The sequence below is a fragment of the Apostichopus japonicus genome, chromosome 7 (assembly GCF_037975245.1).
Source record: "Apostichopus japonicus isolate 1M-3 chromosome 7, ASM3797524v1, whole genome shotgun sequence".
Classification (NCBI taxonomy): Eukaryota; Metazoa; Echinodermata; class Holothuroidea; order Aspidochirotida; family Stichopodidae; genus Apostichopus; species Apostichopus japonicus.
Window position 1 is genome coordinate 10,102,495 of NC_092567.1, and position 27,181 is coordinate 10,129,675.

The 27,181-nt window shown below is 38.2% G+C and overlaps 2 protein-coding genes across 11 annotated transcripts in view; one reads left to right on the forward strand and one right to left on the reverse strand.

Moving 5' to 3' along the window:
* LOC139970087 (uncharacterized) overlaps positions 1-27,181 on the reverse strand; it is an 853,056-nt gene that overhangs the window by 186,875 nt on the left and 639,000 nt on the right. The window lies entirely within an intron of this gene.
* Positions 5,710-27,181, forward strand: part of LOC139970058 (uncharacterized) — a 354,811-nt gene continuing 333,339 nt past the window's right edge. For all 3 annotated transcript variants that reach the window (XM_071975675.1, XM_071975674.1, XM_071975676.1), the window contains exons 1-4: positions 5,710-5,817; positions 9,537-9,636; positions 18,725-18,842; positions 19,083-20,578. In XM_071975675.1, coding sequence (XP_071831776.1) covers positions 18,818-18,842; positions 19,083-20,578 — 1,521 coding nt within the window. In that variant the 5' untranslated portion in view covers positions 5,710-5,817; positions 9,537-9,636; positions 18,725-18,817. The remainder of the gene's footprint in view (positions 5,818-9,536; positions 9,637-18,724; positions 18,843-19,082; positions 20,579-27,181) is intronic.

The following is a 27,181-nucleotide window of genomic DNA, read 5'->3' on the forward strand; positions in this document are numbered from 1 at the left end:
AGGGCAATATTTTGAAACATAACGGTCATGTGATCTGAGGTCACCAAAGGTCAATTAATGTTAAAAAACTAGTATTTTTGCGATAACTTGAGAACGAATTGTCCGTTAGGGTTGGGAGTTGCTTCAGTGTAATCCAATTGTCGACCCACATCTGGGTGACCCTTGACCTCAATTTGACCTCTGGTGACCTTTTCATGTTTTGGGGATTTTTACAGTTTCGATGCTATTTTCAGATGTCAAAGGTACCTTCCGATCATAAATATCGATAGGTTGACCCCCGTGTGACCTTTGTGTGCGAACTTATATGGGGTCAAAGTTTTCGGTCGGAGTTAGGATGGCTGTACAGACTGTCGTGTTGATTTTTGGAATCAGCAGATCAAACTACATTTGAAACCAAGGTCAAAAGGTCAAAGGTCACATTAGAAAAAATGTGCTTAGTTTGGGAGAAAACGGGCGAAAAAGAAAATGTTTGGTTTTGATGCTAGATTTGGATATCAAAGGTACCTTCCGATCAAAAATGTCAATGGGTTGACACCCGGGTGACCTTTGTGTGTAAAGTTATACAAGGTCAAAGTTAATTTCAGACATTTAATGCAATAACTCCCAGGGCCAAGGTGTAACAAGGTTGATATTTTGGGACAAGTTGCAAATGGTAATGTGATCCGAGGTCATCAAAGGTCAATTAATGTTAAAAAACTAGTATTTTCGGTGAGAAAATGGGCAAAGAAAAAAATGTTTGAATTTTTACAGTTTTGATGCTATATTCACGTCTCACCAATCAAAAATGTCAATAGGTTTACCCCAGGTGACCTTTGTGTGTGAAGTTTTATGAGGTCAAAGTAAATTTTCAGACATTTAATGCAATAATTCCCAGTTCCAAGATGTGACACGGTTGATATTTTGGGACAAGTTGCAAATGGTATAGGGGAATATTTTGAAACTTAACGGTCATGTGATCCGAGGTCACCAAAGGTCAATTAAAGATAAAAAAAACTAGTATTTTTGCGATAACTTGAGAACGAATTGTCCGTTAGGGTTGGAAGTTGCTTCAATTTAATCCAATTGTCGACCCACATCTGGGTGACCCTTGACCTCAATTTGACCTCTGGTGACCTTTTCATGTTTTGGGGATTTTTACAGTTTCGATGCTATTTTCAGATGTCAAAGGTACCTTCTGATCATAAATGTCAATGGGTTGACCCCCGTGTGACCTTTGTGTGCGGAGTTATACGAGGTCAAAGTTAATTTTAAGACATTTAATGCAATAACTCTCAGTTCCAAGGTGTGACACGGTTGATATTTTGGGACAAGTTGCAAATGGTATAGGGGAATATTTTGAAACTTAACGGTCATGTGATCCGAGGTCACCAAAGGTCATTTAATGATAAAAAACTAGTATTTTTGTGATAACTTGAGAACGAACTGTCCGTTAAGGTTGGGAGTTGCTTCAATGTAATCCAGTTGTCGACCCGCATCTGGGTGACCCTTGACCTCAATTTGACCTCTGGTGACCTTTTCGTGTTTTGGGGATTTTTACAGTTTCGATGCTATTTTCAGATGTCAAAGGTGCCTTCTGATCATAAATGACAATAGGTTGACCCCAATGTGACCTTCGTGTGCGAAGTTATACGAGGTCAAAGTTAAAAAATATTAATGAGGTCACGGGTCAAACGTGAAAAACTCCCAAGTTGCAATAACTTGGCTACTATTTATTGGAATTTCGTCAAACTTGGTATGATGATATTGGTAGATAGTCTCCACACACTGATGTGTGTTGCAATTGATATCATGCATGTTTATAAGGGGGGGGGGGCTAGCATTATTTCGTTATGAAAAGTTTGTATGCACAATAACTCAACAAGGGAATGACCAATCATTACCATACTTGGTGAGTGGGTGGCCCATAGTAAGTAGATTAACCCTGTTGATGTTGGTGCTCATTTCATGAATATTAATGAGGTCATGGGGTCAAATGTGAAATACTCCAAATTGCAATTACTTGGCTACTATTACTAGTCGGAATTTCGTCAAACTTGGTATGATGATAATGGTAGATAGTCTTCACACACTGAGGTGTGTTGCAATTGATATCAGGGCTTAGCATTACTTTGGCAACAAAAGTTTGTGAGCATAAATTACTGTTGTTGTATTAGGGCTTTGTTAGAAATTTCCCTATGAATGGAACTAATGAACAGCAGCAAGGAACCATGAAATGTTTTCATTCTGGTTAATCATTTATTTGAGTTATTGAAACTGATTTGAAGGCTTCCTAGCCTAACCGTTACTAAATCTCAATGCGAGATCAGTATTCCCTATCTGCTTACCCACGCTACTCTATGCTATCGGGAGTACCATCTCTTAATCTGACAAAGAAGGGCTTAAAAGCAAGGCCTTTAGCATGGGTGCAAATGATTTAGTGAAGAAATAAGGAGGATGTGAGAGTTCACCAGTCATGTACGTGGTAGTCATGATGGACTGGTCTCATTGATCCACGTTTAGATAAATTGGACGAGATCAATTCAAGGATTAACCTGATCAATACTATAATAGAGATTCCCAAGTCATTGACACTCATGTTAATTTGTCCTGACTCCCAAACTTAAAGCTCGAATTTTGGCTGAACAAAATACTTGGTTGAGTTACAACTCTTATAACCATTTCAGTACTTCTTTTTGTTGAATTGTTATAATAATACGTAAGAAAATACACACAACAGCCTTCTAGACTAACCAAAGTAGAAGTCCTGATATATTTCAATTTCGGCACTTTATACAGATAACCAGTGACAGGTCAAATTGAGTAATGGATACTTAGTTATAATGTCACCTATAATTGGATGGTCTAGGGATAGATTATGTAAACCTACTGGCAAATCATTTCAGTTAACAAATGGACACCTGCTTTGGTGGTTTATTGAATATTAGGATATAAAATTTTTACTTTGATCAAAGTAGCCTACTCACCGACGAGAGAAAGTACTTATTTCTGAAAGGACCGGATGGCTAGAAATATCTGATGGTGACATCCATAGGGGAAGGGGAGGGGAGGGAGGAAGAGATATAGTACGAAAAGAGAAGACAAAAACTCATTTCTCCTCTTGTATTGTGTTCCCGAAAGCGAGCTCTTGCAGAGCTTTTGACAGGGGTGGCGATTTCTTTCAAATATTGGGAAAGGGGGGGGGGAGACATTTGCTTGGGTGCAGGCGCTTAGCAACTTTCATCCCCAAAATTGTTAGCGCAAATCGTGATATTTTGTATATATATATATATATATATATATATATATATATATATAGGCCTATATGTAGATATATAAGTGTATATAGTAACTGGTTGCTACAGCCCTATTTTCCTTTTTTATCGGCAAACCAAATTTCATTACGGATGCAGTCCGTCTAGCTAATTCTTTTTGAAAAAGTAAAAACTACTTTCGGTGAAAGTCTGTGACGTTTTTTTGGTGATATTTAGTAACAAATTGTGACGCGAGTAATTTGCCAAGGAAGGGGCGAATCGTGAAGGCATACTATCTAAGCGAAGCACCACTATGGGTTGGCGCGAAGCGTAAAAGAAAATTTTTGCCAAAATGCCTCCCAGATCGCTGGAAATGGCACTTCCCAGGCCTTGTAAGTTGCATCTTTGCATTTTCTACTTTGAAATTACTAGCGATATCATAAAAATATGCGCCCCGTTCGCCCCTCCCCCCCCCCTTGGCTACGCACCTGCGGTTAGAAATCTTGCAGGAAACGGACAGGCCAAATGGAAACACAGTGAACCCATATCGATGTGGATCATATGTGTGATTGTACGTACTTACACTCATACACAAGAGATGTACAGATATTATGATAATCATGAGTGACAACTTGCTATACGGTCACAGAAACGACCACAAAGTGTCCTTTACCTAATGCAGCATGTGTTGGATCAGGGGCGTATCCAGGGGGGCGCAACAGGCGCGCGCCCCCCCCATTGGCCGTCACCAAAAAAAAAGAAGTTTAGCAAAAAAAAATAAAAAAATTGATGACGACCTTTAAGTGAGATGTCGGTGATCGCTCAACCCCCCCACCCCCTCCCGTATGCTTTATTTTTTGTTTGCCAAAAAAAGGTTCTGGCGAAGTTCGGCGGCATAATAGTTTTAGAAACATAGATGATAATTGTGTTTGTATTATCACTATAAACACTAAGTGACATGCCAGCCATACTAAATTGTGCATTTTGTGTCCATATTTACTGGAAATGTTGCTTATTATTAAGGTCGAAAAGTGGATCACATATGGCCATGGGCGGCGATCCTGGGGGGGGGGAAGGGGGGATATATCCCCCATGAAAATGGGTGGAGGGGATGTAATACACCATATCCCCCCCCCCCACCAAATGCCAGGGATAAGAATATTTTCATGCCTACATTTATGCATCATCGTTAATGTACGGCTCTTTTTTAGCTTCATTTCTCGCCTACCATAAACGCAGTACGATCTTTTCAAATGAAGCGTCTTTATAAAGCAAGAATAGTTGACTGTAGGCTTCATTGGCCCTATAACAACAAAATGTATTATTGCGCCCACGGTATTGATATAGTACATATATGCACCCTCATAGTATTCATATAGGCCCTATGGTAGGCCTACACACGTACATGTTCCCTCGATCAGCTGAGAATCTCATGTTACCAAGGTAATGCTTAATACACGTTTCACCTGGATGCCCTAGCAATCGGTACCTAGGAATGTAACTATGTGTAATTGTGTATTGCATGTGTATAGGCCTATAATAGCCTGCATGAGACCATTTTCTTCATCGAATAATATAAAAGAGCTCTCGAACATTCTAACGTTGCGCCTGAAACAAGATTGACAGGGGCAATTTTCCCAAAATAACACCCGAAATTAAAAAAAAAGGTATTTTGGATCCTGATTATGAGATATTTCGGACATGACATCCCTATTTTAAAGTTGGGTATATGCCGCTTGGAAACCTCGGGAAGTGCCGTCTCCGGCCATCTAGAGGGTTTGTTAATTCCAAAATTTTCTTGTACGTTTCGCGCCAACTCATGGTGGCGCTACGCTTAGATAGTCAACAAGGTCATGTCCCCACCCCCCCCCCACTCGGAAGTACGGATTGCCGCCCATGCATATGGCACCATTTTGCATTTCAGCCCTTCTTCGAAAGCAAAAATTGTCCACCCCTCCCCTTAGACCCATCCCCCAGGACGGCGATCATTCATGCCTGACGCCCCCCCTATTGGAAAATCCTGGATACGCCCCTGTGGATAAAGGTTTTAGCCGCCGCCTTGTATGATTTGGATAAATAATCTCACGCATTATTTTCTATTTATAGACCCCAAAAACTATGCCACCAAATATTGGTGGGATATTAGATACTATATCCCCCACCTAAAATATTGGGGGACGTGTCCCCCCGTCACCCCCATGATCGCCGCCCATGGCTTTTGATTAATAATTTTTGCTGTTTCACATAAAGGCAGAAAAAAACAATGATGACAACTGAAAATGTGCTAAAACAAGCATTACCTTAGGTCATTGTAGTTCTTTTCTTCTGACTATGGTTACTATTTCGAGCGGATAAACCAGGGAGTTGTTATTCCATAACAACTCCCTGGATAAACACTATACGCTAATTGTGGTGTGGTACCTTTATGGAAAGCTATCGCTTCCAATTAACAAGTATGCTAACTTCAAATCGAAACATGGCCGTCAACTTAGATAACGCAAGAATGGGTGTGGTTATTCGTGAACTGTGATTAGCCGTCTCAAGATGTCATTCCTTCTGAAATTGACAACAGAGGCATCCCAGTCAAGTAGGTAACAAACTAATCAGGGAATCTTTGTTTGGTGTGATTTCAGAATTGAGTTTAGTCTCATACTCGCAAGCATAGAGAAACTGCGATGACTTTTTTAGAGCCTATACTTTCACCCGCAGGATGTACACATTTTGCACATGTTCCGAACTTCGCAATATTTACTGACTATACTAGTACAGTAGTATCGTCAATGCATACATTTCGCGCAGACTAGTATGTTACAATGTAACTTACAAAAGTTAATTGACACTGATACAGTGATAGCAATGCAGTGATGATATTGCCCAGTACCATAAAATAAGACATAATTAATGAAGTTGTAGTAGCAGTGGGCTGAATTCAATAGTTATTCTGCAGATAATGACCCCATCACTGATGGCACTAGCCCTTCCCTTAATTTCCCAACCTGTTTCTGTGTCAGTTTCCTCCCCTAAGAAAACGTTACTTTCCGCCCCTAAATCTTACGTTTTAGGGGAGGAAACCAACGTTTTCAGGGGAGGAAACAAATATTTCCCAAGAGCGGAGAGAGAGAAGGCATATTGGCTAGGCTAAGTGGAAAGAGTTAACTTAGGTAGTGAAAGAACTGAAGTAAATATTTATGTGATTTGGGAGATTTTAGTGAAAGAAGATAACATATTTTCAAGGGACTTGGGGGCAATGTGTGAAGATTTTTTTGTCTAATGAAAATGAAAGAATCTCTAGTAACTGATTTAGGGAGGAAAGTATTGTTTTCAGGGGAGGAACCGAGGAAGGCATATGTAGGCTGTGGAAAGAGTAAAAGCAAGTAGGTATGGAATGCATTGTTGAAAGTATTAAAGATTAGGCCTAGGTGGTTTGGTCTGAGTTCTATCAAGATCAGCTTGGTAGGCCTGCATATTGTTGATGTTTTCCCTGTAATTAGAATATATATGGCATAGGAAGAATTTTGTGGAAGGCTGTGATTAGATGGTTTAGTATTTTTTTCTGTATATAAGTGAGTATTAAAATAGTTTCCAGTCACTTGAACAATGGTACAAGAATATAGGGATTCTTGTACACAATACTTATCATTAAGCAAATGCTGGAGTGGAAAATAAAAAGGTGAGTTTCTTTTTCTTACTAGCGTTCCTTGTGTTTAAGGCATAGGAGGAAAGAAACCTGGAACACATTAACAAGGAAACGCTTGATAATTGTTTTCCCCATGAGGACAGACGAGGAGTAAGTTTCTGAAAAATGCCAGATATGTCCAGCTGACTATGGCTGTCTAAATTGTTGTTCTGTGTCCATGTTCAGAACAGGCCTTGAGGAGTCTCGCATTCGCTCCCCAACATGTATCAAACCCTTCCCAGTACTGCTGCACTCGAGACTGTATTGTCCTGTGCCTGTTTTGGACCCTCCTCAGTTTCCTTCCGACCAGCAACAAAGGTTGCTTCTCTGTGTACGGTTGTAACAGTTTCATAAAATGGTACAGTACTGTACTGTACTGTACCTTCTTTCCTGTGATTTGGTTCAGGTACAGTAGCAGTGTTATCCTGAAATCCAATGTGTTAATATTAATTCATGTGTACATAAAAGACAATGAGAAACTACCATCATGACCAGTAATAGAAGTGATATATATTAATTTAAAAAAACATGATTGATGAGACATACCTTCAAAATCTTTGTTGGTGCGGATGGCTCCATCCCACAATGATTACCATACACCTTTAAAACAGAAACTCAATTGATCTTCTCATAACCACATTGAATATCACGCATGTAAATTACCCCATGTTCACATGTCCTATGCACACAATCAAGCTTTTCACAAGCACTTTATATTTTCCGATCAAAGGACAGTTACACAAATAAGGTACCAAGTCACATTTCCTAGGCTAAGATTCATTTATACGTTACTGACACAAGTTTCTTCAGCTTACTATACAAACAAAATATGCGGTCAGAGCCTCCCTTGAAATAAAGTACAGTATGTTAGTTTCCTTAACCGAACGCGTTATCTTTCCTCCCTTAATGTGACTTTTCTCCCTTTTCTCAACATTTATTCCACTTACTACTGTACGTATGTCATCTATTCTTTCCAAATGTTAGTTTTCTCCCCTGATGCTGACGGGGGATTTCCTGCTTATATATTGATTACCAGATAGATATACAGTATACTGAAAGCCCATGCCTGTTTTTAAATGACATCCATTAAAGGAACATGTTAGTGATAAATGGGATCCAGTCCTTCCGGTCATATCAGTTTTGATTCCTTGCGTTTTGCAAAGCAAGGAACCTACAGTATGCATTTAACATGGTGTGTGTGTGTGTGTATGTGACGCTTGTGTACATGATATCTCAATAAAGAAATGATGTATCATTACCAAACTTGGTGGTTGGATAGCCCATAGTAAGAGGAAGAACCAAATGTCCATCGATGTTGAAAGTTACGCTATTGTAATCCAATAGTCGACCTGCATTTGGGCGACCCTTGACCTCAGGTTGACCTCCATTGACCTGTATTAGTTTTTTTTAAGTTGACTATTTGAATTTTTGTGGCCATATTCCGATCTAAATTGTACATAAGTTAACTCCTCTGCAACCTTTGTGTGCAAAGTTATTAGAGATCAAGGTTTCGTTTGGTTTCGTTAAAATGCTTAATAAGAACAGTTAGGATGATTCTGTGAGTTCTGTAAAAAAAGCCAACTCTTGCTCATATCAGTCACCTGGTCCTCAACAGGTTCTCAAAAGGACCAACAGTTGATTTGTGATATATTTTGGCAATAATATTGTGTGTGTACATCGGACCACATAACAATGTTAGAACAGTGCTGCTTCCTTGTAAATATTCCTTACAAGCAAGGAACCATATATTCTCTGTAGTGCCCCTTGGGCTCTTGTTTGTCTTTCAATCACCCTAAGCCTTGTCCTGTGATGAATGTTAGTTTCTGTGATAGAGTGGTTGAAATGTTGGCCAGTCCTGCAAAAAATTTGAGTCTAACACTGACTTATGTCGTGAAGTGACGTCAGTGCGGCACATTAGTCAGAATCGATCAGATCTCACTCTTAGCTTGGCCATGAGACAATACACAGGAATGTAAACAGACTGTGTGAATGGATGTGCACACAAAAGATCTCACTCTAAGCTTGGCCTTGATACAGTACACTGGAATGTGCACAGACTTTGCGTATGGCTGTGATTCCAAAACTTTGTTATTTCAGAACAACATATTATGAAGAAAACCTAGTTAGGGAATTCTAGAATGTTTTAAATCTTCAAACGATTGCTAACTTTTAACTTCACTGAGGGGAATTTTTCATCTCAATTGCAGTATTTTACTTTCAGAAATGTTACCTTTCCTCGCTATAATGTAGCTTTCCAATGATATAGTGTCTCTGCAGCTCCTGAAACGATGTGTCGCGATGACGTTACAGTCGCCCATCGGTCTCCACTGTTCAAAATATATTAGATGAAGTTGGCATAACGTTAACATTTCCCTTCTCCTGAATCATAGGATAGAAAATCATACATATATACCCAATAGACTGCCAAAAAATTCCTTGAAGGAGAACATACGTTGTACAGTATGCGTACATTTGGTATTGGGAATGTTTCTGTACTTAATTCGTTTTTTCTATGATCACCGTTATGATGATTTTAGGCAAGTGTACTGAACATGGAATTGCACCTCCTGCAAACGGCACACAATGAAAGAAACTGTCTATATTGTTCAAGTTTTTTTTTTTTACACAAGGCTATTTACGGGAATTTTAACAAATTGACAGCTGGACAAACCTGCAGATGAACTCATAACTACACAATCAAGGACTAGATGAAGACATGAAGGGCAAATCGTAAGTCAGTATCAGACCATTTACAGTACTTTTCTCTTTAGGTTTCACAAAATGGCAGTTTAACATAAGATTAAGTTACTGTTCAACCGATTATGCATAACAGAAAATACCGATTACCGATTATTTTTTTCATAATCGTACCGATTCCGATTATTTGAAAATGAGAAAATATCCCGTCAATACGAAATCGGCAATAAAGTTTGACAGAAACAATTATTGTTGTGATTTTCCCCTGTTTCCTTTTGCTTTGTTGTTATACAAGGCTCTAAGGTATCATTTTGTATACACGTACCAAATTACCTCTGGAGTTTCTCGGAAAGATTTTTTTTTTTTTTTTTTCAATTTCCAAAATACGGAAATATGACATCTACCTACCTAGTCAGCACTGCGCTAAGCGAATGGCCTAACCACCTTGACGTGAATGTCACCTGTTAATGGCTTGAAATGGGCTAAGAATAGTTACTCAAAATATACATCTCAAAAAGTATCTCAGACAAACCATCCATCTTCAATCTTTACCAAAGTGTAAATTTTAATGACATATTGCCTTCATTCCGACATTATTTTTTACTTATTTTCAGTATTATACCGTTTATGAACAAATAGAAATGTTACGAACTTGAAGTTAAACATGTACCTATTCGTTACCTATTTAACTCCATTCAGGTTCAATTAGAAAATGTAAGCTTATGCCAATCAAACTGAAAATCAAATTGTACCATCGTACCTTGTTTAACATTACTCTAAAATGTATTTACCAGATTGATGTAAAGAAATAATAAGAACTAGAAACTACTCCAATATAAAATATAACATTCCCTCTATAAGACATATCACTAACAGTAACTTCCAAACAAATGCCGATTTCCAGCAAATTTAAAGTTGTAAAAGTAAGCTACGCATTTTTTTTTTTTTTTTGCAAACCGATGGTTAGGCTACATTTCCCATTGACTTAGTGTGGTTGTTAGGCTAACATGTGGTCGAAGATTGCAGTTTCCGTGGATATTTTTAGCTCATACCAGCATGCCGGTGTGAGCTATTGTTACAGTGCTGCGTCTATCACTCTATCATTCTATCACTCTATCCGTCAACAATTGGTAAAACTGCTCCCACTCGCACAGTGTTTGATGGCATTTCATGAAACTTGGACACAAGGACCATTGGGTATAGGGTCTTAGCTAGCAATGCGTCTCGCCGTCTTTGAGACGGCTAGATCGAAATGAAAGACGGCCGAATTTGAGTGGGTTGGCTTTTGAGACGCCAATAAATGGCTCTGTAACTATTAGATATTTGTATGTACTGCTCAGTCAACGGGCGCCGCACTGAAATAATCACTGAAAAAAACCTGACAGTCGATCCTTTCGTTAAAACAGCTTGGAATACAGTACGGAATGCCAAATGTATCAAAAATGTCCAAAACTATATAAGCATGTCCAAAATAATATAAGCATGTCCAAAAAAATATAAGCATGTCCAAAAAAAATATAAGCATGTCCAAATTTATATAAACATATCGAAACTAATATAAGTATGTCCAAAAATAATATGATCATGCCCAAATTAATATGAGAGTGTCGAAAAATTATATGAACATGTCGAATGTAACTGCTAACTTCAACTTTTTAGTGAACATTTTGGCATCTGAATTCACGCCATCTGTTGCAAAATATCCAAAAAAATATAAGCATATCCAAATTTATATAAACATGTCGAAACCAATATGAGTATGTCCAAAAATAATGAGAGCATGTCCAAAATAATATAAGAGTGTCGAAAGACTATATGAGCATGTCCAAAATATAAAAAAGTGTCGAAAAATAATACAAAAGTCTCGAGCATAACTGCTCGATTCAACTTTGTAATGAACAGTCAGGCGTTTGAATTTACGCCATATGTTCCAAATATCAAACTTTTTATTTTGGTATGCTGAAAACAAAAACACCATATCCAGCGTAACTTAAGACGATATACAGTTCATCCATTACCGTATTAGTGTGTGTGTTAATATTTTAATGATATTTTGATCAAGAACGATTTTATTTTCGAGGAAATATTAGTTGAGTTGTTTTGTAGCGCGAGTGATCAACCTGGCCCCAAGGTGCTGTAACTATCAGTGAGTTTAATAGGAAGAACCACTGTGTCCAACATTCCACGCGGTTTAATCAATAATATGTAGTTGGCGAGTTCTTCCCACGTTTCCATCTTGAAATTTAGTTAAAAGGTGAGAGTGAAGATTAAACGTTGAATACCCCTAACCTAGGCTTATTTTTTTTAATTCTGTGCTAGTGGCCGACTTCGCCTGGTAACCGTAATTAAGTGTCACAATTTTCCGTTAAAAAAGTAACACAGTATAGTACGTCATTTTCACTGTCAACGTACGCATGTGTGATAACTACTGTACGTTGTTAGCGCTTGTGCATGTTGTACGTACTTTCGCACGTGAACTTCTTTGCCTTCGCAACAATATATGAATAATCTCAGCACCTCTAGGCAGGGCGAAACCACTCACATTACGAAGGGATGTGAAAAGGAAAAATGTTAGGTGATGGTCTTGTTTTTACATATTTTGAATTATTTGCGTCACAAAAAACAGAAGAATGTTTCAATAATATATTGTCATAATGATAACCATTGTGTCGGTTGATACAAATTACCTCCAAAGAAGGTATTGTAAGCTAATTTTTTTTCGACATACCAATATAAAAGTTTGATATTTGAAACATTTGGCGTGACTTCAAACGCCAAAATGTTCATAACAAAGTTGAAGTTAGCAGTTACACTCGAGACTTTTATATTATTATTCGACACTCTCATATAATTTTGGGCGTGCTCAAATTATATTTGGACATACTTATATGTGTTTGGACATGCGCGTATTATTTTGGACATGCTCATATAGTTTTGACATGTCTTTATAAATTTGGACATGCTCATATAAGTTTGGACATGCTTATATTTTTTTTTTGATATTTTGCAACATATGGCGTAACTTAAAACGCCAAAATGTTCAATACAAAATTGAATTAGGCAGTTACATTTGTCGCTCTTGTATTATTTTTCGACATTCTTTTAATATGTTGGACATGCTCATATAGTCTTTCGACACTCTCATATTATTTTGGACATGCTCGAATTATTTTTGGACATACTCATATTAGTTTCGACATGTTTATATAAATTTGGACATGCTTATATTATTTTGGACATGCTTATATTGTTTTGGACATTTTTGAAACGTATGGCATGCCGTAATACAGTCCAGTCAACAACACAATTTAAAAACCTACACTCAATAGCCAACCACCTAGCTAGCTAAAAAAAATTGTTTCGTCGCGTGATCATTTTCGCACACCCGTGTATTTGTATTTATTCTTTCCAAGCTAGGTGTTGTGTATCATGGTACTGTGGAAAGAGTGAGCTAATATTGACAGCTCCTGCGATGTTTTCCTTATATACCTGAAAAGGCAGGAGGGAAAAGTTTTGCGTCGTAGTAACGACCATGCAGTCTGTCTAGTTTCAAAATGGGGCGAAATTTCCGATTAATTTATATTAATGTGATATTGCACGGGTTCGAAAAATCATTTGTCAAGGCAATACAATAGGATGTATGCAACACAAGCCATCTTGCTTCGCAGTTAGTATGAATATCAACCCTTTTTTCATTACGGTCGCATTGGCGATGACCATTCTCGGCTGGGGATGATAATTTCTGGAAAAATTAACGATAGTCGCCAGACCTATAATACTGTGGCGATCGGTTTTGCAACTGAAAATTTCACCAATACTTTACAAAAATAACGAAGGTACCCGCCTGACGCGGTACTACCCGGTTCCTAATTTATTACCCGAATCCTACGCAAAGTGTGATTTTTTTTTTGCAAACCGATGGTTAGGCAGATTTCCCATTGACCAAGTTAGTGTGGTCGAAGATAACAGCAATAACGAAAGTATTCCATTGATATCTTATAACTGCGTCACAATTTCAGCTAATAAACAGACGGCTAGGCTAGACTACCCCCATTGACTTAGTGTGATGTTAGGCAACCATGTGGTCGAAGTTGTCTAACGTAACAGCAATAACGAAAGTATTCCATTGATATCTTATAACTGCGTCACAATTTCAGCTAATAAACAGACGGCTAGGCTAGACTACCCCCATTGACTTAGTGTGATGTTAGGCAACCATGTGGTCGAAGTTGTCTAACGTAACAGCAATAATGAAAGTATTCCATGGATATCTTATAACTGCGTCACAAATTCAGCGAAGAAACAGATGGTTAGGCTTAGCTAGATTTCTCATTGACTTAGCGTGGTGTTAGGCTACCATGTGGAAGAAATGATTGATTCAGTCGTTTATTTCATAGAAGGAGAGGTTGACAAGGAATTTTACGAGATGTTTATGGGTTATAGACGGGATAACAAAACAATAATCAGCGCAAGTGGCTTTTTCTAATCGTTTATTCCAAATGCGATCAAATTGCGCGAATCGCGCAATCTAGTGGCTAATGCGAACCCTGGGCCTGCATATAAGATAGTAGTACTAGTAGTAACTGTTTAAGATCTAAATTGGATATTTATATGGTCTGATCCAATAGACGTGGAGAGCAAGCATAATCAGCGGCGGCAGTGTGAGCTAGTAGTAATGTTAATTATATGAAGTACAGTACTAACAAGTTAATGAAAGAAACAAAAGCAAATAGAAGTTATTGAGGAAGGTTTTATACCTTATCGTACACCTACGTATTTGAACATGAAAACATAAAGTAAGATATTCTTCACCGTACCCATTTTGTTAGAAAATAATATACATTAGCCTATTATTTTAAAATCAAAATGTACTACGAGCCACTGACATCAGTACTATCTACTAGCTTCAAAGTTCAACGTTAGTAGTCAGTACCGTGACAGTAGTGCTACTCGATGTTGAGCCTAGGCCTTTTTTTTTGTACTAATATTTAGCATATCGAAGTGGCGATCACATTTTCATTCTGGGCCACCAGAATTTGGAAAAAATATAGATATAGTCGCCACAGAATTTCCTCCTGGTGACCGCATTCAATGGGGAATGAAAAAGGGTTGAGTATGATTGTTACCATGGTAATATATGAAGACATGAGCTTTTTTCGTGGATTTCCTTGATTTCTTTTCTACCTCCGAAATTTACATCTCTAAATTTCCGTTAATTTCTAACAACAGCGTTACTGTATCATTTGATCGGTCATTCGCATGTTTTTCATTACCGAAGCGATGCATATCCAACCTGCAGAGGGACAAAAACTATTATCCTAACACATTGTAGCATACGCAAACTGGAGCTCATAACGTTCCCAACATTATTGCAACGATATTTTCATTTCCCATGATTTTCAAAATTTTTAGTATCATTAGAGAAGTGACAATTGAGGAGAAGTGTAGTGCTGTAGCTGCTGAATATTATTCCAGATTAAAACAGACCATTGTGTACATTTTATGAACAGTAACATCTAAGTATGGGTCGCCATGATTGAAAGAATCAAGTAGGGTGAAAACGACAGGCTAGGCATGTGGCTTCAGTGTGCATATTTTTGCGTGAAACTTTGCTTTTGAGTGTTTTAATCAATTTAAAAATCTTTATAAAATAGGCACCAAAATGTTGTCTTTAAACCTTGAATTTCTCAGAGCTTCTGGGGGCTTGGACCCCTGTACCCCAACCGGGGCATTGCCCATGGACCCTACCACAGGCCCTAAGGCATGCCCATGGACCCCACCTATAACTGTGTCGCGCTGCAAGCTGACTGACGCCAACGGCGTTAGTATAGTATCACCAACAAAGTTCAGTGATTTTTTTTTACCCCAGGCTCATCCCTGTATGGATGACATTAACAGAATAAAGGCATATACTTATTAGATACACAGTAGGCTACGTATATCAATTACTATAAGCTGTTTTCATGGTGCACTCTTGCACCTAGTGTTTTATAGCACTTTTTATGTTTGAATTCCCCCAAAAAATCATGATGGCTTAGGTGTTTTCACAGCTTTCTAAGCATACTTTTAACCCCAATTGTGTCAAATAAACCATTGATAGGGGCTGGGCTTCCAGGGGCCCTAAGGCGGGCCCCTGGACCCCACCCGTTATAGGCTTCGCGCTCGCGCAGGCGTCTTCGGCGCCAGATGGACAGTCTCCTGAGCACTCAGTAACAGATGAGACACCCTATTTGAAATTTCTGGCTAAGACCCTGTTATAATAGGGCCATCAGAGGTCCGAAATTTGGGGTCAAAGGTCACCTGTGGGCCGTAACGGTAATGGGCCATTTTGTGGAAATACGCAAAATGCTTCTTCTCCTACAGATTCCATGGTACAGTACAAAGTTGAGGGTTTGTCACGATAGTACTATGGAAGTTTTACCTTCAGGGTGTTCATGAATTTGAGATCAAAGATCAACTAGGGGTCTTTTGTGGCCCGGGCCGCGGCCCTATATTTTCAAATTGCTCCTGTTCGTACAGTGTATGGCCAGTTGTAATGAAACTTGGTCACAACGTTCCTCGGGATGAGAGTTACGAGGGGTGTTCGGAAAATTGAGGTCAAATGTCATTTAGGGGGTCATCGGGGGTCATTCTTTGTAATATTTTCAAATATCTCAATCTCCTCAAGATTTTGATGGATCATATTCAAAGTTGAACTGATGATTGTTGGATTGTGTATGAATAAGGTGATGCCTAATAATTTTTGGGCAAAAGTTAATTCATCATATTTAATCCCCATTGTTTAAAAAAATATGAGCCTTCACCTTTTGCCAAAGCTCCTTTAATTTGTCTCCCAGTCTCTGCAGTGTTTGTTTACATTTGTGGTTAAGCTCTGCAGAGGCTGTTAGTGGAATTAAAGCAGGACTGGGAGTTGTTATTAAATGTTGAACTGTAAGCATGAGAGCCCTATAGCCAATCAGCACTTGCCGATTCTTGGAAGTCTTTGAGCCTGAGGTATGTAGGCAGCCAGCCAAAATTTTGGCAAGGAGTGCTTCAGGTCTGCTCAGGTAGAGGGGAGAAAGTTTAATAGGGCTACAGGTCAGTGGTATTGTTAGAGAGATTGGGTAAAATAGGATTTAAAGGGGGAAAATAGGAATTATAGCCAGTGGTGTGGCCAGGATTCTGCTAACGGAGGGGGGGGGGTTATCCCTCATGGGCCCAAAATTGGTGGAATCTGAAAAATGGCCTGAAATTTGGTGGGCCATAAAGTTTTGTGGGCCCTACATTTTTAAGCTCGAAAGGGTATGAGCTTCTGCACCATTGGTGCTCTAGTTATTTTTTATTTGCGGCACAACTAGAGCGAATAAACAGATGGCAAGGTTAGATTTCCATGCAGTTGACTTAGTGTGAAGTAAGGCTACCATGTGGTAGGAGATTTGTGAGGATTTTAGGTTATTTTTGCTGGTACTGAAATTGCTTTGTGCAGGCCGTAATTTGCCACGGGAACTTCCCGGTGATTGTGCGCGACCCTCTCGCACTGCTTCAAATTTGATGCGAGATGTGAAAACTGTTTAGAAAATATGGAGCAATCAACTTAATGTTAACCCTTAATATTACTTTTTCATAGTAATATGAGTTAATAGAGTAACATTAAGAAGCTAATTGTTTGTTATGTCTAATGAATCCGTGAATCACTAATGTTTCTAAGATCTAGTAGCAAGCCTTATGTAACTTATATAAAGATAGCAAAACTCAACATTTCCTATTTGCGATATGTAATCTATTCTTTTGTGTTCAAGGTGCACACAGCGACCATATTTTTTTTAATCGTCCCTTTTCAAACATTATTATATTTCTATACATGCCAAAAAATGTTCAGATTATTTTGTAGGTTAATGATCAATCTCCATTACAATGTTCATCGAGATTAAACCAATGAATCTGTGTGTATTGTAATACATTATACTTCACTACCTACCTCCTTGCTGTAAACTGCATCTGTCACATCGAGCGTACGATCATCATACTATAAGTAGTTGTGTCACATTGAGTTCAAGATATCTATGGATTTTTGTGGAGGTCAAAGGTTGGGGTCACCATGGGTCAAATTGTGAACATCGTAAACACGATATTTCAAGAAGGGAAGCTGGGACCAACCTCTTATAAAGTATGTAGTTAGTTCAACAATCCTTTGTTTTTTGCGGAGTTCAAATGTCACCAGTGGTCAACTTGTGGAAACCTTGTTTTATAATGTATTGTGCAGTATCTCCCACAGTGCAGCCTATGATATTACATGTGTGTTACGCCTCATTAATAGGAGATGCTGTTGGCAATTGGAAATTAGCTAAAGGGCATCCGTAGATATGAATCAAGAAGTTTTGACCAAATCTCCATTGACTTAAGTGTGTCGGTAACTTACTGTACGTTGCTGCATACATGCCTGTGCACAAAGGTGTGTAATGAAACGTTGTACTGTTTGTACATGTGCTTAATGTGTTGGAATGGCCGATATCAATTTGAATAATCTATATGTTACTGTACCTTTGCTACTGTACCATTGTTAACTTTTCCGGCACATTTTTGCAATTGTCAAGATTCAGTGCCAAATAAAAACTTTAGGTTTGGACATGTACAGTAGTAACATTGGGGAAATGACCAGGCGCTGTTTACGAAAATTAACTATTGCCTGGTTTGATGTTTTAGAGGCAAATCAGACGCAAAATCTTGGGGACCTGGGAGGGGGCTTAACATTTGACTGACGCATGTTTAATGTACGGCTTGTACAGAAGGTGTACCACATAGAGTGGAAGAAGCCAGTTGTCTTTGGTAGCGATCAATCTCTATGTTGAATACAAGAAAAGTTTTCATCTCGGTCTTCAGGTGCCAATGTGAATATTGTGTTGTTAGATGATCTCAATGCTTTTTGCTTATATTGAGGTATGCTGTTCATCATGGTTAGTGTGTCACATTCATATAAGATTATTGATGTAGCATCATTGAAACCACACTGCAGGTTTGCTGTCTGGTTATTAATAAAACATTGAACCATCCATATGCAACAACAACACAATGTAGTATACATTTTGAAAGTTAACAGAATAATGTAATTATTTAGATTCCCTATTTTTCTCATATTTTTAAGAAAGAAAAACTGATTCACGGAAACGATGGGCAGGAGCTGTTCTGACATGACCCCTTCACGCTTCGAAGACTGTCTGAAGTAAATCACGTGACAATGGAGTTGACTCCTGATCTTCAAGGTAGATGCCTTAATCTTTGACTTTGTCATTTGTGCATCTTTACTTCCTTTTGGTAAAACATGTAGCCCCCCCCCCTCGCTCTGTCGTCTTAATAACAAATAGAACAGTAACAAAACTGTATTATCAGTAACGAATAAACAATTAAGATTTACGTGTTCTCATGTGTGTCACCAATTTATTGTTCGTCAAATTTAGTCTTACATGGAACATTTACACATATTGTTTCTGTTTTTTGTTTAGAGAAGAAACAATTTCTGATAGAAGGTCTCAAAAGGACATATAAAGGCCAATATGATGCGATTCAACCCCTACCATATATAAAAGATAGACTTTTTTGTGTGGACAAGGTCTTTGTAGAAGGGGGCGTTGAAGTTTGTCTGGCACCAGAGCTAACGCCAGGCACCAGAGGATCATGGGAGCGTTTGGAATCTTACAAAAGTATTTATACTGACTTTCGGTTTAATTCCAAGAGACGCATTATACAAGGAGAGCCCGGGTATGGTAAGTCAACGTTAACCCTTCAGCTGGCCTACGATTGGTGCAATGGCGTATCGGATTCCCCGATGAACAATGTAGAAATACTAATTCTTCTTCGGTTAAGACAACTTGGAAGTGTAAAGTCTCTCTATAGAGCGATTAAGTCATTTCTTCTCTTCCATGAACCCCGTCTTAGCAAACATGATATTGAAAAGATCATTCACAGTTGCTCGTTCGTCCACATTATTTTGGATGGATATGACGAGTATCCTGGCAGGGACAGCAATGATAATGACGATGTACACAGGATTATCAAGATGGAACTGTTTGCAGACTTTGATGTCAGTTTAACGACAAGATATCTTCCAGAATGTCTTAGAAAAGAAACTAAGGGGGCCAAACTAACAGGGTTCGATGACAAAGCTAGGAATGAGTATATTCGTAAGGCTGTAGTTAGTAACAACGATGAGGCAGTGGAAGAAATAAAACAACGGCTCAATGAAAACTCCATCCTTGCTGATCTTTGCCAGGTGCCTCTCATATTCGTGATGTTTGCCCACATGGCTCATGATCAGAGAGACCTCATGAAGTTCAAGTCTGTCACACAGTTCTTCAAACAAATGATTAGATGTTTTTACGACCATCTGAAACAGAAATATGGCGACAATAGAAGCAACAAGTTATATCTTCATGAAATGGAACATCATGAGCTAGACAAAATAGCTTTCGAAGGATTAAACAAGGAAAACCAACAATTGTCATGGATTAAGACTAGATTTCGTCAAAGAGTCGGGCAAGAATTATATGACCAGTATATTTCAATTGGCATTTTGGTTGAAGAAGATGAAGTGAACGATGATTCTACTGGAGACAATGTGTTGTTTACAACGATGGTCCGTTTTTATCATAAACTATTCTGTGAATGGTATGCAGCCCACCACCTTGTCACTCTTGTAAAGAACGCACACGATCTCTCTGATATGTTCAGGTTCTTAGATCCATTTGATCTTCAGTACCTGTTTAGATTCGCCTGTGGTCTGAATCCCAATGCTGGAAAGAAACTCATCAACCATTTGAAGAGCTTACCAGACGGGGATAAGTTTGCCATCCTCTGTATCCTGGAACAAACTGGTGACGTCAATGACATCATGGATTCGGTGAAAGAGCTCTGCTCGCGTACCGTTGAGATACAGAGAGGCGACAGCGCTCTGCTTCAAAGATCGACGACACAATTGCTGGAGATTGCATCTAAAAATAATGTAAGTTAGCTAATAAATAAACAGCCTTTTACATTTTTTTACCTACTGTACACCTAAATTAGGAACCGTTTACTTTTTCATAATAGTTTTGTTTTCCATTGACTGTCATTGAAAACTTATTATTTCAGCCACTTTAAATCATAAACATTTAGGTTTAAAGAAGAAGGATGCTTTTCCTAGCTAATGAATATACTAGTGTTTGCACGGGTTATCCGGGTACCCGCCCGACGCGATACTACCCGGTTCCTAATTTATTACCCGAATCCCAAGCAAAGTGTGATTTAAAAAAAAAAAATTGTCAAACGGACGGTTAGGCAGATTTCCCATTGACTTAGTGTGGTGTTAGGCTACAATGTGGTCGAAGATAACAGCAATAACGAAGGGGCCCGCTCGACGCAATACTACCCGGTTCCTAATTTATTACCCGAATCATACGCAGCGTGATTGTTTAAAAAAAAATTGCAAACCGATGGTTAGGCTGATTTACCATTGACTTAGTGTGTTGTTAGGCTACCATGTGTTCGAAGATAACAGCAATAACGAAAGCTTTCCATAGATATCTTATAACTGCGTCACAATTTCAGCTAATAAACAGATGGCTAGGCTAGACTACCCCCATTGACTTAATGTGGTATTAGGCAACCATGTGGTCGAACGTAACAGCAATAACGAAAGTATTCCATGGACGTCTTATAACTGCGTCACAACTCCAGCAAATAAACAGATGGTTAGGCTTAGCTAGATTTCTCATTGACTTAGTGTGGTGTTAGGCTACCATGTGGAAGAAATTAATATTTATTCATTCGTTTATTTCAAAGAAGGAAAGGCTGACAAGGAATTTTACGCGATGTTTATGAATTATAGACGGGATAACTAAAAATAGTAATCGCAAGTGGCTTTTTACTAATCGTTTATTCCAAATGCGATCAAATTGCGCGAATCGCAAAATCTCGCGGCTAATGCGAACTCTTGGCCTGCATAATAGATACTAGTAGTATTAAAAACTGTTTAAGCGCTAAACAATTGGATGTTTATATGGTTTGATCCAAAAGACGTGCACGAGCTAGCATAAGCAGCGGCGGCAGTGCGATGTGCAGTGCAGTGCATAATAGATACTAGTAGTATTAAAAACTGTTTAAGAGCTAAACAATTGGAAGTTTATATGGTTTGATCCAAAAGACGTGCACGAGCTAGCATAAGCAGCGGCGGCAGTGCGATGTTAGTAGTAATGCTAATTATAATTAAATAATTAATTTATTAACAAGTTAATGAAAGAAACAGAAACAAATAAAAAACTATTGAGGGAGGTTTTATACCTTATGGTACACCTACGTATTTGAACATGAAAACATTGTCAGTAGAGAATATAATGCATTTATTACAGCATCCAATATGTAATTTCTTGAAAATCGTGATACACGAGGGAAAACAAATTTTGTCCGGGTACCCGGATACCCGACGGGTAACGCCCCTCGGGTACCCGGTTCCCGATTTTTGGACCCGTGTAAACACTAGAATATACAGTGGTGTATTGAGGATAATTGCAAAGGATGTCATATATTTAATTCAATCAGCATAATCTCTGCATGTGCCAAATTGAGTTAAAACTCTAATCAAACTGATGATGTTTTGAGAATATTAAACATATGTACTTCAACATAAACACATGTAGTGTTAATGTTTGGAATTTCAGATGCTTCCGTTAAGAATAATTAGCTAGTCTTCCAAGACTTTAAATAAATGTTAAATGCTTCGAATGATTGAATTGAACCTGGAACAACAAGCCATATATGTTGGAGGAAATTGTCTAATCATTTAGGTTACCCCATTAACAGAATTTAACATCAGTTATCATTAATACCAATACATGGTCGGTAACCGATAATTTACAATGGGGTGATCGAAACAGTCATTTGGCAGTTCTTCTATCAAAATAAAACTGTATAATTGAACTAAAAGGGCCAAAAAAGTACACCAATTAAGAAAGTATAATTTCACACATTGCATGGTAACGCATTCATTAAAATATGTTGTTGATGACGTATTAGTGATGTCACCGATATAGTAACACATCATCATCATTCCTGGTCATCTCACATTACTAATTCAAATTGAAAAAGAATCGTATGTTAATACATGGTATGGTATGGTAATACATATCAGGAAATGTTGAGAGATGTGAATGATCAAAGTGTATTCTTTGTAATGAAATATGTAGCCTGTTATCTTCTGAACAGTATTACTAGCAGTATTTAGTATGATTGATATTTGAGCAAATACTTAGGTACATGTGGAACATTACATCATGCGTATATTATATACAGCTGTCACAGAAGGAGAGAGAGTGCTCCTTTGTATTATTAGGGAGCGGTCACAGAGAGGGCTACATGGTATTAGTAGCCAGCTGTCACAGAGAGAAGTCCCTTATGGAGCTGTCACAAACAGAGCCCCTTAGTATTAATATGAGCTGTCACAAATAGAGCTCCCTGGTATACCCCTGAAGCTGGTATTAATAGTAGATGTCACAAAAAGGGTTCCCTTGTATTAATTGGGCAGACGTCACAAAGGGTGCACGCTGGTATAATTAGGCAGCTGTCACGGAGAGAGGTCATTGGTGTTACACAAAGCCCCCCGTCATTATCAATGTTTCGTTTTTGCTGCGTAGAAGTATAGAAGACGCGAATATAGCATTGTACAGGATCAAAGTATTAACAGATAACAATATCAGCTGATCAGTGATATTGTAAAGTGTTTGTTTGTTATGTAAATATCGATTGATATGGTTCTTGAAGGCTAAATAAATACCGTGAATTGTGTGATATAAGTGAGTTTAATTTCACGATTAAACAAAATGTGAAAAACATTTGAGTTTTAAATCAATATTCAGATGTGTATCGCCGTTACAAGTGAATATGTTAATAATTTCAATCAGTCCCTTCCTTGCTCCCCCCCCCCCCCCCACGTAGACAACTTGTCATGCTGTATTGGCTCAGGTGTACTGAGGTGTACAGTACCTCTGCAGGTACAAAAGAAATGCTTATATTTCGTATACAGGTTGCATTTGCAGAGACCAAATCTAGGGATATCACTCATTTTTGCGTACTCCTCAATCGTTGCTCCGCTCTTAATTATAATTATGTAATGTTTTATTCTACTAATTGCTGATCCTCAAAGTGCTTGTCTGGTTTCAACATTATTGGTGTCATTGTTGTTGACAATTGTGACATATTAGGTTATATTTGTGTTTTCCTATAAAGTGGAGGATGGTAACACTGGATTGTTAGAAATACTGTAGCTGACAGGTCCATTTTACCATTGTAATCACTACAGAGTGATTATATATATAGGCAGAGTGGTAGCCCGTAGTGGCTTGGTAGTATATATTACACAGTCATAGTTAGTTTCCACAGCTAGCTGCTTTGTAAGTAGGCCTATATGGCGTATATTACTTGTTTTGGATGATGATGAACCAGGGTCAGGAAATCGACTAAGGATATTTTAATACACTGGAATGTGTTTCATTTGTTCAATGATAGACTAATTCTACATTGTATTTGTTAGATTAATCTGACATTAGGCCTTCCGTGTAAATCACCGTATATTTCGTACAATTTCGCTAACTAGGCAAGGATCATATAGAAATTGAAGTAGGGAGAATGACGTCATGCGACATATACTAAAGCCACCCACCCAACTGGTGGCGCTTTGCTTGTACGGGAAGACAGTACCGGCGCGTAATACCAAAACTACGTCTTTGACATAACTAAAGTGATAAAGTTGACATAATTCATTCAAAATGGTGATATCGTTGTGCCGCATTTGGGTGACAAATATGTGGTATTTCATAGTTTCATAGGTTATTCTTAGGAAGCGATAGTAGAAGCAATAACATAGGAATATAATTACTTTTCTAGTGTCGTCTGCTCAGTTGCTGTATTGTTATTCACTGGACCCTGGATATAGTTAGCCTAGGCCCTAGACCGGCCACGGCTGTCCTTTCGGATGCGATATGACTAGAGCCTAATGACAAAAATGTTTACACCTCATTAACATTAAGACTGGATCTCTAACGGTATATCCACATGCCAGAATAGCGTACTGTGTGTGGAAAGGGAGTGGGGAGGACGGAGAAATGCTTGTTCACGGCATTTTTCAGGACAACTATGACACTATTTGAGTGGATCACTAAAATAATACAAGCAAGAACAATTTTTGCCATATGTCTCTCAGATACCGAAATTAACACTTTTCAGACATTAAAAGTTGCACAGACACTCTACTGTACTTACTCGAGTCATTAGAGGAGATCAAAAAAAGGTGTCAAAGTTGGTTCTTAAATCAGGAGTATAATACATTCTATTCTGGTCGCCATAACATGTCTCTGTTGTTCAAAATACACCTACTCTTTCAAAAAATGGGTAAAATAAAATTCAGTTACAAAGTCGAATGCACAATGCATATGTGAAAGACTTACAAATTATCTGGCTTCTTTCCGAACACTTCAAAGCGCCCTCACTTTTTTCAAGGCTTCACTGCTTAAACAAACGGCGATAAACTGTGTCAGCATTCTTCCTCAGTTCAATTTCTATGACGAGGATACAGTAACGTTAACATGGTGTTCAAGTTGACCAATCAGTGTCCAGGACTGGGTATTCTTTGTGACGTCCGGAACATGCATATATGTTGTTAATGACAACCGCTAATGAGCTTGGTTGTCCGATTAATCTGTGATGGTTTTAGTCATAACTTCTTCGCTTTTATTGCAGGCGCATACTAGCTAGAATTCTGTTCATAAATATAGCCTACCATTGGTCTACTGTGCGTTAAAGGACCAAGCGCCGAACTGGCTTATCCGTGACCGAAATAACTTCAAAAGGGTTGCTGTAACAAAGACCCCTCCTTTAAATATCAATTACAACTAACTAAATTTCACCTTCACCGCGCACTACAATGAAACGTATTTGTAAACAGTTTTTCTAGTTATTTGTAGATTTTATCACATATGCAGACTGGCTGTAACATTTACCTTCCTTACACGACATCTTTGTGTGTGGCTTTTGCTGCTTGGGTGTATCAAGTCTGTAACATATGCCGTTTAGATGACCAGAATGAAACTAATCGGTGCTGTTAGCTCCGGAATTATATTTTGTTAGCCTATCTGTTTTAGAAAAGGCCAATATATTAGGGAATTTTTGTTTATCTTGATGGCCATTTAAAGCTGCCCTAAAAAATCATCGGGACGCATCTAGAATATGTTCCTCCTTTCACAGTGAGAAAAAAAAGCAGCTTCGTTATCCATCTTTTTTAAACCAGATGATTTAATACAGGGGTTCCCTAACTGGGGTGCTTGAGTCCATCCCAGGGGGTTCGTGAGATATCTCTGAAAGTCAAAACTAGATTACTTTTTGTTGAACTAAAATCTGATATATCATATAATTTAGTAAATGTACAAAAATCGTACCTATCGACAAACTCTTTTCTCATACTATACGCATATATTGCAATAGTAGTGTGATAAATAACTGAATTATGAAACAGAAACAGGCCGCATGACTTTGGTGAAGTTGGTGTACGCATGGCAGTACGTCGTGAAGATAGAGAGCTGAACTTTAACTTGATCTTTTACGAAGCACTATGATGCGTATCATAGTATAATAATGAATCAGATCGTGTCTCGAAAAGTTGGGGGTTCGTGGACAACTCTGAAATCCACAGGAGGTTTGTTGGGGGATAAAGTAGTCAAACACTGATTTAATACGCAATGGAACTGAATCATCTTATCTTCAATCTATACAGATATACAGTATAGTCATATATCGTAATAATGATAATATCAACTAACTATGAAACAATTAACTGATGCCATGGGCAAAATTTCTTAAGATCGTAATATTTGTTTGTTTGTTGTGTAAACAGTGACTCTCATACAACGGTAGCAAAGTACGTTATAATTTTAGTTTGTGGTACAGACCAAGTAAATAGCGATAACGGTAGGCGAGCAAGTTCCTAAATAGGAAAGGTAGGTTACAGTATATGGGAAAATATATGTTAATATTAATAACATTTCTTTGTTAAGTAAGTTTATGTTGACGAAAGATAGGTACGAGAATAAGTATATTCATATTAAGAAGCAAAACCGAACAACATTTAAAGAACGGGAAGCCCTGTTATTTGAAAAGTCCCCTTTTCTCATGTTCTGATATGTCACTAATGAAACACGTTTCGTTTTTTTTTTTTTTTTTACGGAAATCACTTGTTTATAAATACGACTGAAAAACATATATTGCTTTAATAGTGTATCATCAAATTACAATAGATGACACGTTATTGATCTAAATGTTACTGTTAGCTGAACTCTTGGAGCCGAGTTTATCAGTGTCTTCACCAAGCAAATGTTTGTCAAGTCAAGTCACAAGTCTTTCGCTCATGTCAAGCGTATAACAGCAGCTTATATAGTCATTCTAGACGTAAGCTACTGAAATCAACGACCGATGCTTAACGAGACATCTTTATCAAGTGTCTCAGGTCCTGTGAATGATGTGTTTCAATGAGCTCTTGTTACAATGCTATGGAGGCAACTCTTTTCTACAATAGTAGTCATAT